This window comes from Sinocyclocheilus anshuiensis, unplaced genomic scaffold (assembly GCF_001515605.1).
Source record: "Sinocyclocheilus anshuiensis isolate Anshui unplaced genomic scaffold, SAMN03320099.WGS_v1.1 scaffold228, whole genome shotgun sequence".
Classification (NCBI taxonomy): Eukaryota; Metazoa; Chordata; class Actinopteri; order Cypriniformes; family Cyprinidae; genus Sinocyclocheilus; species Sinocyclocheilus anshuiensis.
In genome coordinates, this window is record NW_015557059.1 from 187,569 (window position 1) to 203,664 (window position 16,096).

The 16,096-nt window shown below is 29.2% G+C and overlaps 1 protein-coding gene across 1 annotated transcript in view; it reads left to right on the forward strand.

Moving 5' to 3' along the window:
- chchd3b (coiled-coil-helix-coiled-coil-helix domain containing 3b) overlaps positions 1-12,114 on the forward strand; it is a 22,180-nt gene extending 10,066 nt beyond the window's left edge. Inside the window, exons 2-10 of the mRNA XM_016471004.1 lie at positions 678-1,505; positions 1,575-1,860; positions 2,493-2,586; positions 2,682-2,862; positions 9,273-9,287; positions 9,595-9,678; positions 11,080-11,150; positions 11,224-11,359; positions 11,556-12,114. Of these exons, the coding sequence (XP_016326490.1) occupies positions 678-1,505; positions 1,575-1,860; positions 2,493-2,586; positions 2,682-2,862; positions 9,273-9,287; positions 9,595-9,678; positions 11,080-11,150; positions 11,224-11,359; positions 11,556-11,582 (1,722 nt within the window). The 3' untranslated portion in view covers positions 11,583-12,114. The remainder of the gene's footprint in view (positions 1-677; positions 1,506-1,574; positions 1,861-2,492; positions 2,587-2,681; positions 2,863-9,272; positions 9,288-9,594; positions 9,679-11,079; positions 11,151-11,223; positions 11,360-11,555) is intronic.
- The last annotated feature ends 3,982 nt before the right edge of the window (positions 12,115-16,096 follow it).

The following is a 16,096-nucleotide window of genomic DNA, read 5'->3' on the forward strand; positions in this document are numbered from 1 at the left end:
CCTACATCTTGGATGCCCTGGGGGTAAGCAGATAAACATCAAATTTTCATTTTTGGGTGAACTATCCCTTTAATACTATAGAAAAGCACTAAAGGTTTTTCAGTTAGAGTGTTTTCAGCTTGTTTATTGTCATATAAAAATACGGCATGCAGTTGCATCAAACAATGGTATAAACATCATTCAATGTAAATTGTGATAATCGTAATTAATCGCAATTACAATTTCAAGGGAATAATCAACAGTCATAATCGTGCAGCCCTACATACTATAGTAAAGTACTTGGAATTAATTTGTTGTGGTAATTCTATAGTTGCTGTGGTAATATAACAACTATAGTAATATAAACAAATTACTTTACCCAATACTGTACTAAGTTTTCTACAACTATAGGGTATATTATACTACAATACACTACAGTTTACTCTAGTAAAAACTAAAGTATACTACAGTATTTATTACAGTTCACTATAGTTAATACTACAGTATGCTGTAGCATTCATTATCAGAGTGTTGTAAATACTATACTATATACAGTATACACTTTACTATAGTAAGGTTCAGAAACACTATAGTATTTACTATAAATTACTATAGTATTTTTTCATACTTTGCATATTGTAAAAAACAAGTAATATCAACAAGTATATCAATACCATTTCTCATCTGATGATAAACAGCTTTCACAAAGAGTGATTGATCGTATGAAGGAGTCTCCACCTGTGGTTCACCCGCAAGCTTCACCCAAATCCTCTACCCAGTCAACAGCTCCTGTAGCTCCTCCGGTTGAGCGATGGGTTCCAGGTGAACATCGTGTACCCATAATCCCTCATCCACCCTCATATGCCAATACTTTGGTTCCTCCTCCTGTTTCAGAGCCAATAACACCTTTAGTAACTGGGACTGAGGAAACATCTGCACCACCTTCGAATGTAGAGTCACCTGAGAGTCTTCCAAATCCTCCGCCTACAGGTGATGAGCATGTAGCTATACTTGTACCTGACCCTCAACCAGCTGTACCCATAAATGCTCCTTCACCAGTGTCAAGTGAACCAATAACTGCTTCTCCACGAGTGGAACCCGGTGTTGAACCCCTAACACCACCTCCTGCCATAACCTCGACGACTGAACCTGTAGCCATTCCTCCTTCACCAACCACAGACCCACTTACTGAACCTGTAACATCTATAGAGTCCTCGGTTGAACCTGTAACACCTATAGAGTCCTCGGTTGAACCTGTAACACCTATGGAGTCCACGGTTGAACCTGTAACACCTATAGAGTCCACGGTTGAAACTGTAACACCTATAGAGTCCTCGGTTGAACCTGTAACACCTATAGAGTCCACGGTTGAACCTGTAACACCTATGGAGTCCGCGGTTGAACCTGTAACACCTATAGAGTCCTCTGTTGAACCTGTAACACCTATAGAGTCCTCTGTTGAACCTGTAACACCTATAGAGTCCTCGGTTGAACCTGTAACACCTATAGAGTCCTCTGTTGAACCTGTAATTGTATCTGCTGAAGTTTGTGTTCCATCTGCTGAACCGATTGAACCTATAGAAACTCCATAATCTCTTACTTTAGCTGCTCAGCCAACATCTGGTGAGTCCATGGACTTACCTGTTGAACCTGAGGTTTCAACCTCCCCAATCTCCAGACCTGCTCCCATTCAGTCTGACTTGGAGGAGTCTGCTGTTTCGCAATCTGGGTCTGCTTCATCTGTGGTTTTGCCTGATGAAATGCCTTGCAAGATGCAAATGGGTCCAATTTCCACTGGAGATCCTGCAGTTCCTTGTGTTCACCTTGTTGAGGAACCTGTTGTGCCACAACTCGAGGTCTTTCTACTGCAAACACATGTTGGTAAGTTCATAATCTGGCTCATTAGTCTTACCAAAGTCTCTCTGGTTAATTTTTGGCTGATTGACCTGCAAAGTGTCCAGTTGTGTCTCAGGATTTTGTACAAATGCTTGTTGAACACAATCTTGAAATCGCAATAAAATGGAAGTAGCAACAGATCTTTTCTGTAAGCGTTTCTGTAAACTGTATTGTCGCATAACTCTATATAAAGTTGGATATTGGATAACTTTACCTGCATATATAGAGTGCATTCATGTAAAGTGATGTATAGCACGTCTCAACTGCTTGATTGCTTGTATCATCACAAAATGTAAATTATATTATCGCCCAGCTCTAATCTGCTAAATGCAACTATAAGGCATGAAGATATTAAGATATTATAAACAATAACATCATGATTTTCATCATATTTTAAAATAATCCGTATTGTTAAAACTAATATTGAATTATTTTTTAAAAGAATGGAACATGCATGGATTAATTGTTAGCAGCAATAATATCTTTAACATGCATTTAGAAAATAAATGGGTTGAATTTTCATTTAATGTTGACTTTAACTTCTCAGAAACTTGATTGTGTTTTATAAATTAATGGAAGATCTCCATGCTCTAAAATATGATATTTCTTTTGTTTAGTGAATGAGGAAAAGCTCAAAAGGCAGCTCAGAGAAGATCTCCAGAAGCTCCTGAATGAGGAAATGAAGATGGCAGAGCATAACATGCGACAACAGTAAACACTTAACTGACGATGAAGATCTCTCAACAAAATACCCAAGAATGTAGTGAGTTTTGGCATCTAAACAGCATTTACTGTGTTTTCATAAGGCTGGAGGAAGAGAAAGCTAAAGCGAAGGCCCAGGCTCAAGCTGCAGCCCGACTCCAGATTCAGGATGAGGCCCAGAAGCTTCTGGAAGAGGAGAAGGCATCCTATCAACAGACTCTAGCAGATGCCATCAGGATGGAGCAGTTAAACGTTCAGGATGAGTGTCTCATAACTCAGTATTATGTAAGTCAGCTTCTGCGCACAGTTGTGTGTTGTTTGTGTATGTGCATCTGAGTATACACGTTTCTTACCGTTTGAGCAGCTTCTTTTGTTTCTGTGCAATTTTTTTGCAAAGCCCTCATAACAAAAATATGCTGGTGCAATACTGTCAAAATGCTAAGGATTAATAGAAAAACACATTTAAAAACAAACAAATATTAGTAGTAATGTCAAAAACACACAATAAAATTGCTAAAACTTTACCTAAATTAAAACAAAATTTTATTGGAAAATGTAAAATAGAAATTGTAATATAACACTAGTAACAATGTAAAAAAAAAACATAATAAAATTGCTAAAACTTTACCTAAATTAAATAAAATTTTTATTGGAAAATGTAAAATAGAAATTGTAATAAAACACTAGTAATAATGTCAAAAACACACAATAAAATTGCTAAAACTTTACCCAAATTAAAAAAAAATTTGATTGGAAAATGTAAAATAGAAATTGTAATATAATACTAGTAATAATGTAAAAAAAAACATAATAAAATTGCTAAAACTTTACCCAAATTAAAAAAAAATTTGATTGGAAAATGTAAAATAGAAATTGTAATATAACACTAGTAATAATGTCAAAAAACATAATAAAATTGCTAAAACTTTACCTAAATTTAAAAAAAATGATTGGAAAATGTAAAATAGAAATTGTAATATAACACTAGTAATAATATAAAAAAAACAATAAAAATGCTAAAAGTTAACCTAAATTAAAAAAAAAATTTATTGGAAAATGTAAAATAGAAATTGTAATATAACACTAGTAATAATGTCAAAAACACACAATAAAATTGCTAAAACTTTACCCAAATTAAAAAAACATTTGATTGGAAAATGTAAAATAGAAATTGTAATATAACACTAGTAACAATGTAAAAAAACAATAAAAATACTAAAACATAACCTAAATGTAAAAAAAAAATTATTGGAAAATGTAAAATAGAAATTGTAATATAACACTAGTAACAATGTAAAAAAAAACAATAAAAATGCTAAAACATAACCTAAATGTAAAAAAAAATTATTGGAAAATGTAAAATAGAAATTGTAATATAACACTAGTAACAATGTAAAAAAAAACAATAAAAATGCTAAAACGTAACCTAAATTAAAAAATATATATATTGGAAAATGTAAAATAGAAATTGTAATATAACACTAGTAATAATGTCAAAAACACACAATAAAATTGCTAAAACTTTACCCTTGGAAAATGTAAAATAGAAATTGTAATATAACACTAGTAACAATGTAAAAAAACATAATACAATTGCTAAAACTTTACCTAAATTAAAAAAAAAATATTGGAAAATGTAAAATAGAAATTGTAATATAACACTAGTAACAATGTAAAAAAAACAATAAAAATGCTAAAACTTAACCTAAATTAAAAAAAATATATATTGGAAAATGTAAAATAGAAATTGTAATATAACACTAGTAATAATGTCAAAAACACACAATAAAATTGCTAAAACTTTACCCAAATTAAAAAAAAATTTGATTGTAAAATAGAAATTGTAATATAACACTAGTAACAATGTAAAAAAAACAATAAAAATGCTAAAACTTAACCTAAATTAAAAAAAATATATATTGGAAAATGTAAAATAGAAATTGTAATATAACACTAGTAACAATGTAAAAAAACACACAATAAAATTGCTAAAACTTTACCCAAATACAAAAAAAATTTGATTGGAAAATGTAAAGTATAAATTGTAATATAACACTAGTAACAATGTAAAAAAAACATAATAAAATTGCTAAAACTTTACCTAAATAAATAAAAAATTATTGGAAAATGTAAAATAGAAATTGTAATATAACACTAGTAACAATGTAAAAAAAACATAATAAAATTGCTAAAACTTTACCTAAATAAATAAAAAATTATTGGAAAATGTAAAATAGAAATTGTAATATAACACTAGTAACAATGTAAAAAAAACATAATAAAATTGCTAAAACTTTACCTAAATAAATAAAAAATTATTGGAAAATGTAAAATAGAAATTGTAATATAACACTAGTAACAATGTAAAAAAAACATAATAAAATTGCTAAAACTTTACCTAAATAAATAAAAAATTATTGGAAAATGTAAAATAGTAATTGTAATATAACACTAGTAACAATCTAAAAAAACACACAATAAAATTGCTGAAACTTTACCCAAATTAAAAAAAAAATTGATTGTAAAATAGAAATTGTAATATAACACTAGAAACAATGTAAAATAGAAAAACACATTTAAAAACAAACAAATATTAGTAGTAATGTCAAAAACACACAATAAAATTGCTAAAACTTTATCTAAATAAAAAAAAATGGATTGGAAAATGTAAAATAGAACTTGTAATATAACACTAGTAATAATGTCAAAAACACACAATAAAATTGCTAAAACTTTACCCAAATAAAAAAAAAATTGATTGGGAAATTTAAAATGGAAATTGTAATATAACACTAGTAACAATGTAAAATAAACATAATAAAACTGCTAAAACTTTACCTAAATAAATAAAAAAAATTTGGAAAATGTAAAATAGAAATTGTAATATAACACTAGTAACAATGTAAAAAAACACAATAAATGCTAAAACTTAACCTAAATTAAAAAAAAAAAAGATTGGAAAATGTAAAATAGAAATTGTAATATAACACTAGTAAGTAACAAAGTAAAAAAACACAATAAAATTGCTAAAACTTCACCTAAATTAAAAAAAAAATATTGGAAAATGTAAAATAGAAATTGTAATATAACACTAGTAACAATGTAAAAAAAACATAATAAAATTGCTAAAACTTTACCTAAATAAAAAAAAATTGACTGGAAAATGTAAAATAGAAATTGTAATATAACACTAGTAACAATGTAAAAAAAAACATAATAAAATTGCTAAAACTTTACCTAAATTAAAAAAAAAATATTGGAAAATGTAAAATAGAGATTGTAATATAACACTAGAAACAATGTCAAAAACACACAATAAAATTGCTAAAACTTTACCTAAATTAAAAAAAATATATTGGAAAATGTAAAATAGAAATTGTAATATAACACTAGTAACAATGTAAAAAAACACAATAAAATTGCTAAAACTTTACCCAAATAAAAAAAAAATTGATTGCAAAATAGAAATTGTAATATAACACTAGTAACAATGTAAAAAAAACATAATAAAATTGCTAAAACTTTCCCCAAATAAAAAAAAAATTTGATTGGAAAATGTAAAATAGAAATTGTAATATAACACTAGTAACAATGTCAAAAACACACAATAAAATTGCTAAAACTTTCCCCAAATAAAAAAAAAATTTGATTGGAAAATGTAAAATAGAAATTGTAATATAACACTAGTAACAATGTCAAAAACACACAATAAAATTGCTAAAACTTTCCCCAAATAAAAAAAAAATTTGATTGGAAAATGTAAAATAGAAATTGTAATATAACACTAGTAACAATGTCAAAAACACACAATAAAATTGCTAAAACTTTCCCCAAATAAAAAAAAAATTTGATTGGAAAATGTAAAATAGAAATTGTAATATAACACTAGTAACAATGTCAAAAACACACAATAAAATTGCTAAAACTTTCCCCAAATAAAAAAAAAATTTGATTGGAAAATGTAAAATAGAAATTGTAATATAACACTAGTAACAATGTCAAAAACACACAATAAAATTGCTAAAACTTTCCCCAAATAAAAAAAAAATTTGATTGGAAAATGTAAAATAGAAATTGTAATATAACACTAGTAACAATGTCAAAAACACACAATAAAATTGCTAAAACTTTCCCCAAATAAAAAAAAAATTTGATTGGAAAATGTAAAATAGAAATTGTAATATAACACTAGTAACAATGTCAAAAACACACAATAAAATTGCTAAAACTTTCCCCAAATAAAAAAAAAATTTGATTGGAAAATGTAAAATAGAAATTGTAATATAACACTAGTAACAATGTCAAAAACACACAATAAAATTGCTAAAACTTTCCCCAAATAAAAAAAAAATTTGATTGGAAAATGTAAAATAGAAATTGTAATATAACACTAGTAACAATGTCAAAAACACACAATAAAATTGCTAAAACTTTCCCCAAATAAAAAAAAAATTTGATTGGAAAATGTAAAATAGAAATTGTAATATAACACTAGTAACAATGTCAAAAACACACAATAAAATTGCTAAAACTTTCCCCAAATAAAAAAAAAATTTGATTGGAAAATGTAAAATAGAAATTGTAATATAACACTAGTAACAATGTCAAAAACACACAATAAAATTGCTAAAACTTTCCCCAAATAAAAAAAAAATTTGATTGGAAAATGTAAAATAGAAATTGTAATATAACACTAGTAACAATGTCAAAAACACACAATAAAATTGCTAAAACTTTCCCCAAATAAAAAAAAAATTTGATTGGAAAATGTAAAATAGAAATTGTAATATAACACTAGTAACAATGTCAAAAACACACAATAAAATTGCTAAAACTTTCCCCAAATAAAAAAAAAATTTGATTGGAAAATGTAAAATAGAAATTGTAATATAACACTAGTAACAATGTCAAAAACACACAATAAAATTGCTAAAACTTTCCCCAAATAAAAAAAAAATTTGATTGGAAAATGTAAAATAGAAATTGTAATATAACACTAGTAACAATGTCAAAAACACACAATAAAATTGCTAAAACTTTCCCCAAATAAAAAAAAAATTTGATTGGAAAATGTAAAATAGAAATTGTAATATAACACTAGTAACAATGTCAAAAACACACAATAAAATTGCTAAAACTTTCCCCAAATAAAAAAAAAATTTGATTGGAAAATGTAAAATAGAAATTGTAATATAACACTAGTAACAATGTCAAAAACACACAATAAAATTGCTAAAACTTTCCCCAAATAAAAAAAAAATTTGATTGGAAAATGTAAAATAGAAATTGTAATATAACACTAGTAACAATGTCAAAAACACACAATAAAATTGCTAAAACTTTCCCCAAATAAAAAAAAAATTTGATTGGAAAATGTAAAATAGAAATTGTAATATAACACTAGTAACAATGTCAAAAACACACAATAAAATTGCTAAAACTATACCCAAATTAAAAAAAATTTGATTGGAAAATGTAAAATAGAAATTGTAATATAACACTAGTAACAATGTAAAAAAACACACAATAAAATTGCTAAAACTTTACCCAAAAAAAAAAAAAAATTGATTGTAAAATAGAAATTGTAATATAACACTAGTAACAATGTAAAAAAACACACAATAAAATTGCTAAAACTTTACCCAAAAAAAAAAAAAAATTGATTGTAAAATAGAAATTGTAATATAACACTAGTAACAATGTAAAAAAACACACAATAAAATTGCTAAAACTTTACCCAAAAAAAAAAAAAAATTGATTGTAAAATAGAAATTGTAATATAACACTAGTAACAATGTAAAAAAACACACAATAAAATTGCTAAAACTTTACCCAAAAAAAAAAAAAAATTGATTGTAAAATAGAAATTGTAATATAACACTAGTAACAATGTAAAAAAACACACAATAAAATTGCTAAAACTTTACCCAAAAAAAAAAAAAAATTGATTGTAAAATAGAAATTGTAATATAACACTAGTAACAATGTAAAAAAACATAACACAATTGCTAAAACTTTACCTAAATAAAAAAAAAATGATTGGAAAATGTAAAATAGAAATTGTAACACTAGTAACAATGTAAAAAAACAATAAAAATGCTAAAACTTAACCTAAATTAAAAAAAAAATGATTGGAAAGTGTAAAATAGAAATTGTAATATAACACTAGTAACAATGTAAAAAAAAACAATAAAAATGCTAAAACTTAACCTAAATTTAAAAAATAATTATTGGAAAATGTAAAATAGAAATTGTAATATAACACTAGTAATAATGTCAAAAACACACAATAAAATTGCTAAAACTTTACCCAAATTAAAAAACTATTTGATTGGAAAATGTAAAATAGAAATGGTAATATAACACTAGTAACAATGTAAAAAAATATATAATAAAATTGCTACAAATTTACTTAAAAAAAAAAAGAAGATTCTAATTATCAATAAAAACTTCAACAGTATCTAAATGATACTAAGATAACACTATTATCATGTGCAAAACAACATGTTATGTAACATTTTATCTGCATCCACCTCTAAATGTATGTGCATGTGTTGGATTTGCATATTGTGAATATCCAGATGTTAAAAATGCATGAATATAAATGGTATTGCTTTACTGCTTAACTGCACTGTCGCTTATTTCCTTTCCCTTTCTCTTTTCTTCCTTTATCTTGATCTGCTCATGTGTTTCAGTGGATGGAGAGGAAGGTAACATGTTGAGGCTTCGTTTTGCCAATCACTTGCTCGTTCACTTTTTTTAAGAGAAATCTGTGATCATTTCTATTCCAGCTAAATGTGAGTGAGTGATTGCTTAAATACAAGGTTAAATTAGTTCTGTTTAATATGCATTAATCTATCACACACATACAGCCTTTTCAGTAAATTTAACATCATTTGTGAGCAAAACCCTTTTGTATATTTATATCAAGAAATGCATGTGCCATTAAACTCTCTTTACTATAGTGTTCTATGGAAGATTTACAGGCTGATGCTTCACGTTTTATCTTCCCATCAGGCTCAGAAGCTGGAGGAGAAGGAGAAAGATCTGGAAAATCAGGACGCTCTGTTTCGGGAGCAGATTGCCAAGATGCAGGAAAAGGCAAAATGATTCATCTGACCTTTCATATGCTCTTTGTACCTTTTCCAGAGTGATATCACCACTTCATATGCAGTACAGGGTTATTATAGTTAACTAAAACTAAAGCCATTAAAAAAAAATTCATTACTTGAAATAAAATCAACTTTATCTGAAATTAACTTATTTGATCTTAAACGTATTTTATTTCAGCTAGTTGCCAAGGTAACATTTCTCATTGTCATTTCGTTTAACTTGATTTACTAAAATAAAAAATAAGATGAAAATGAAATAAATATGAATAAAAGCTATATAGACATATTTAAAAATAATAAAAATGACAAAACAAGCAAATTTACTAAAACTTTTAACTGAAAGTAAAATTAAAACAGAAAATATGCAAAATAAAAAAGAATTCAAAATATTAGTAAAACTATAGTATCTTTTAGGGATGCACGATATTGGATTTTTGTCGATATCCGATATGCCGATATTTTTCAACTCATTTTGACTGATACCGATATATTTCCTTTTGTTTGGAAACAACACCAAGTCTCTCCTGTGCAGAAATTATAAGCAAAATATTTTTAATTTTGGTTAGTTTTTAACAAGAACTTATTTGTTAGAATTAAATAAACAATAATGAAGGTTTTTGACAGTACATTGAAGCTTTGAAAATGACTATAAATAAACTATATATCAATCGCTTTGCATTTTTTCCCCCAGAAAGATGCAGTGTTAACCCTAACATTTTATTTTAAGATTTAACATTTGTAGATGGTCTAAAGCAAAAGAGTTGTAAAAAATCATGAAAATATTTTAGCTTATGATTTGTTTAAAAAAATAAAACATGATACACATTAATGAATAAATCAGTATATATAAAATTATTTAATTTACAAGTGTCATGTTTGTGATTTTTTTCATGTAAGCTATAGCTTCTGACCTTTAAATCAAAACATACTCATTATTTTATGACATCAATTACTGCTTTATTTAATCAAAAACACAGTCTAAATGTTATTTGTATAGGCTATTTTACTTTTAATTGAATTAGAAGTAGGCCAACAGTACTGTTTACTCTGTCACACGCCGAATGCGTCAATCTGTAGGTGCTTTCACAGATTAAATGCAACGATCAAAAGAGTGAATCTAATCATCATTCAGACAAAACTTTGCTTCAAGAATGAGCCACACTGCTGATGTGATCTAATCACTAGCACACCCTGAGCACATGTGAGTTAATGTATCCCTCTTATCGGCAAGACATATCGCCCGATATTTACATTTAAAGCCATTATTAGCCGATTCTGATATCAGTCCGATAATATCGTGCATCCCTAGTATCTTTTTGGTAAAAAATAAAGTAAAATAACTCTAATGCAGTATATTACACGTGTTGACTGTCTCTTTGTTGTTGTGCAGATGGCTCAGTTCACAAAAGTTACTGCTGAAAATTACAAGAAAGGCTTAGAGGACGCACACAACCGCTTCGGGTGAGTGTGCAAGATCAATAAATCAGTGTTTAGTTTTTCAAATGACATTTATCTCATTTCTCACTCTCTCTAGGCGATGCCAAATCAAACCAGTGTGTTCAGATCTGCAGAGTCAGATACTGAAGTGTTACGCTGAGAATAAAGGTCAAACTATGAGCTGTTCCAACATCGCATCACTGTACATTCAGTGTGTGGGCCGTGCCAGACAGGTAAACCACACTGATAAGGCCACTTGGGTAGACATCCAAAATAGCTATTTAAATACTGACTGAGAAAATGTTTATGCAGTGCAGCTTAGAGGAGGACATCTTCAACTAAGACTTTAAAAGTGTTTTGAAAAAAGTAGTATTATTTTATATAATTACTATGAATTATTCACAAAAATGTAATTTAATTTTTTTCCAGGATAAAAAGCTGAGCACTGGAGGTTAGCTTACTGGACTGAACATCAGATCTGCAGTGTCATGGTGAAAGAAAAAAGGCCATCACTGCAAACACACACACATCTAAACCGATCCGATTAGTTTAATTGTTTATTACACATTTCAGCAGTTTTGAATATGCATTCTCTTGAATATGAGCCATTATTGGACCACTATGCAGAAATACCTCAACTAGTTTCAGACTTTTGTAACTGTGAACTCCTAAGCTAAATGGTTTCAGGTGCTATTGAGTGCTTTGTTTGTGTGTGGAGACATGGTGATTTATTCTGTGCTCCTTCTTGTTTTAAAACAGTGCATGGCCAAAAAGTACAAAGCGATGCACAATCTGGAAGCTGCTGTCTGATGACATGTTTTTGCATAGTAAAAAGTTTGTGCCTTTTCCTTTGATACCTAATTTTATGGGTATTTTGGATAAATGTGATTGAAATCCAAGCTCTGCTGCTAAAAACCGATCAAATGTGTAAAATTGGTATTAAAGGAATAGTTCACCCCAAAATAAAAATTTGCTGAAAATGCACGCACCTTCAGGTCATCCAAGATGTAGATGAGTTTGTTTCTTCATCAGATTTGGAGAAATGTAGCATTGCATCACTTGCTCACCAATGGATCCTCTGCAGTGAATGGGTGCCGTCAGAATGAGAGTCCAAACAGCTGATAAAAACACCACAAGTAATCCACACCAAAGACTTGCAAAGTAAAAAGCTGCATGTTTGTAAGAAACAAATCCATCATTAAGGAGTTTTGAAAAAGTCAGGAGAGAAATATGCAAAGATCGAACACAGTTCACAAGTTAAAACAGTCCAAAACTGTTCTAAACAAATATACCGGTGGATTTTGATGTGAGACAACAATAGGGAATGGACTTTTTCAGTGGTGGAAGTGTTATTATGGATTATGGACTCGTATTTTGTCCAGAAGGTTTACAGTTGAAACACCTTAACGATGGATTTTTTTTTCTTTTCACTTTAAAAAATGGACTGGAGTGGTGCGGAGTACTTGTGGATTACTGTGATGTTTTTATCAACTTTTTGGACTTTCATTCTGACGGCACCCATTCACTGCAGAGGATCCATTGCGGAGCAAGTGAACATTTCTCCAAATCTGTTCAGATGAAAAAGGCCCTGAATGGGTGAAATGATGAAAACCTAGGTTCTAGGTATCTAGGTTCTTTGTTGTGCAACTTTAAATAACATGTTTCCACTAGATGGCGCTGTAGCCCACAGTCTGTGACCAGATAATGAACGTGATTCTAATATTCTTGGTGTATTGTGGAACCACGCTGGTCTAGAAGGGTAAAAGGACGACCAACCCTCTCAGTAATGCCATTTCCCAAACCTCTGATCAGCAAATATCAATAGTTTTGGTATGAAACAAACAGGAGCAGTTGTAAAATGAGCATTGACCTTATATTATCCAGCTGGTTAATTTGCATTTATATATTGTTTTCTGGTTTATTATTTTATTTATCCTCTATATAGTACCAAGGGGGCTGTAGTTCTGTCAGTGCAGTATTTTATTGTATGAGAGGGTGACATGAATAAGAAATCATGTTCACCTGACTCTTGCATCCTCTTTTGTGTCCTACCAGCATGAACACGTAGCCTAGATACAGCACAGCAGTTCATGCAAATTTCACATCGCTCGCACTCTCTGCCTTTTGCACACTTTATGAAAGCATGTTTGATGCAATATTCTTGGATCAAATGGACCTAATTATTGAAATCAACATCAACTGGCTCCTGGCTTAATGTTTTATTAAAATGTTACTTAATGGTTCAGCCTGTCTTCAATTACTCAACCTCATTATGTTTCAAAACCTTGAGAACACAAATGTATAGAATTTTATGTGTATGTCACTCTTTTGCATGCGATTTATTATATTTTATATAACAGCTTCTGAGCCCAATTAATTATATTATTTATATTTGAAGTTTTCTGAAGTCATTCAATAGCTTTATTTGAAAAACAGATTGAAATTGAAGTTTTTTGTTAAAAAGCTTTCCTTTAAGTGAGCTGATCATTGAATCAGGGAGTTAAACTCAAGAAAAAGATCAGTCTGATTCACAAATGAATCATTTTATTGATTACAACTTAGTCGACCACTGTATGAATAACCATAAAAAACAAATTGTTGGTGTGGCACCAAACTGAAATAAAATAAATTTAAGTTGAATTACTAAAATGAATAATACTAAAAATTAAATTTAAAAAAAGCTGAAGCTAAATAAAAAATAACAGAACATAAAAAAATTACTTAAACTTAAAAACTGAAAATATACAAATAAAAGCCAATTCAAAGTATTCATAAATACTGTAGTAAATAAATATCATAAAAATAAGCTTTTGTCCTCTTTTATTTTCATTATATAAAAAAACAACCAGGATATTTGTCAAAAAAATCTAATTTTGTGTTCCACAGAAGAAAAAAAAAGTTTTATGAATAATCGTAAAAAACTAACTGACATAAAATACGTTTAAGCTGAATTACTGAAATGAATAATGCAAAAAACGAAATAACTGAAAATAAATTAAACCAAATAGAAATTAAACAAATACTGATAATCACAAGAACACATAATAAAATTACAAAAACTTAAACGAAAATAAAAACTGAAAATATGAAAATGAATGCTAATTCATAAAAACTATAAAAGTATATTAATAGCTTATAAATAATTCTTTTCTAACTCTCACACAAAACATGGCACAACATATGGCATAAGTCGGGTTTGAAACGACATGAGGGTGAGTAAATGATTTCAGGGTGGACTATCCCTTTAAATACATATTAAAATGCTAGATGTTTAATAATAGAAGAGATCTATATTAAAATCATGGCATTTGACAGTTTTAGTATTAATTTCATTCTTGCTTCTGGGCAATGAGCATTTAAGCAATCATAACATACAAATTATTTATACGACTGTGAATTTTTAAAATGAAGTTTATTCGCTAACAAATGTGAGCCATATTTTCAGCTTTTTTCCAGTTTGTCCTCAAGATGTTTTTAAGGACTGCTTGGATGCAGTGTGACCAGAAAAATTTGTTTAAATCCGAACTTGTTCCTTCGTTATTAACCATTTTATATGCATCAAGTGCTTGTAAACTGGGCTTGTTACCCAGAGAGCAACAGACGGTTCAGGCACTTACACTCTTAAAAATAAAGGTGCTTCACGATGCCATAGAAGAACCTTTTTTGTCTAAATGGTTCCATAAAGAACCTTTAACATCTGAAGAACTGTTTCGGTTTCACAAAAGGTTCTTTGTGGCGAAAGAAGGTTCTTCAGATTATAAAAAGGTAAGAAAGAGATCGCTCTTTAAAAAAAAACTTTAACTGAATGGTTCTTTATGGAACCAAAAATGGTTCTTCTATGGCATCGCTGTGAAGAACCTTTTAAGCACTTATTTTTAAGAGTGTACCGATGGCTGTTTGCAAACCTGGAACCACGACATCGTCCTCTGCCCCTGTATCTTTAAATCTAGCTTGACATAAGCTTTATATCTGAAGAAAAATTTAACACAGGTGACATTTACAAAACCCTTGTGGTACATTGACTGTTTATAGAGGGCTTGATGATTCTCAATTACAGTTTTATAGGACGATCTGAGAGGTGCAAATCTTATGAGAGTGAAGTGTGACGAAAGGTCACCGCCGTATATTGAGCGACTCGTTTGGTTGTTTGAAGTGCCGTCACTTGGAATGAGGCGGGTCACCGTGTGACCTGAATTTTACAACACCATGAAACCGGCTTTAGATGTCTGCAGAGGGCATTTCAAATCAAACATATGATTTTATCCTAGCAAATAACAGGACTCGGTAGGTGTGACCCATTGACGCCGAAGGATGCTGGCTTGATATTGCTTTTGTAGAGGTCAAGACAGAGTTTGGATGTGTTTGGATGCAAAGGAAATGCTCAAAGCTGTCATTTTAATGTACAGTATAAGAGCTTTCAATAGATTCTAAATGGCGTAATAAATGGCGAATCAACACCATCTCTCTGGCTGCATTGTTTACCCACAAATTTGGCCCATTTAAGCCAAGTGCACTTTACCTGTCATCCAGGCTGATGTATGAGCATCTCAAAACCCTTGTTATCCTTCCCCTGTGGTTCATAAACCTCTTTTCTCTCCTGCAGCACTGTATTGGGATTGCTTGAATGTTAAATTGTAAGTAATATTTATTGCAAAACATAGCTATATTCTGAATCTTTAATTACATGATGTTGTAGGAATAACCAGTCAGTAATTGCTCTGCTTTTAAGACTCGCATGGCTTACATACATTGTACATTGTTCACGTTGAGTTAGACTTAATGAAAGTCAAATAAGTCAAAAATAGCTCCAAACTATTCAGTGAGTAATTCAATAGAATGATTCAAATGGAGTCTTTTTGACCAAATCATTTGTTCATGAAGCAGGTTTCGTTTTGTGACTTTTATTTATCTTTCTATAGCTTCACCCCAGTGTTGTTATTGTTAACTAAAACTAAAGTTATAAAAAAAAA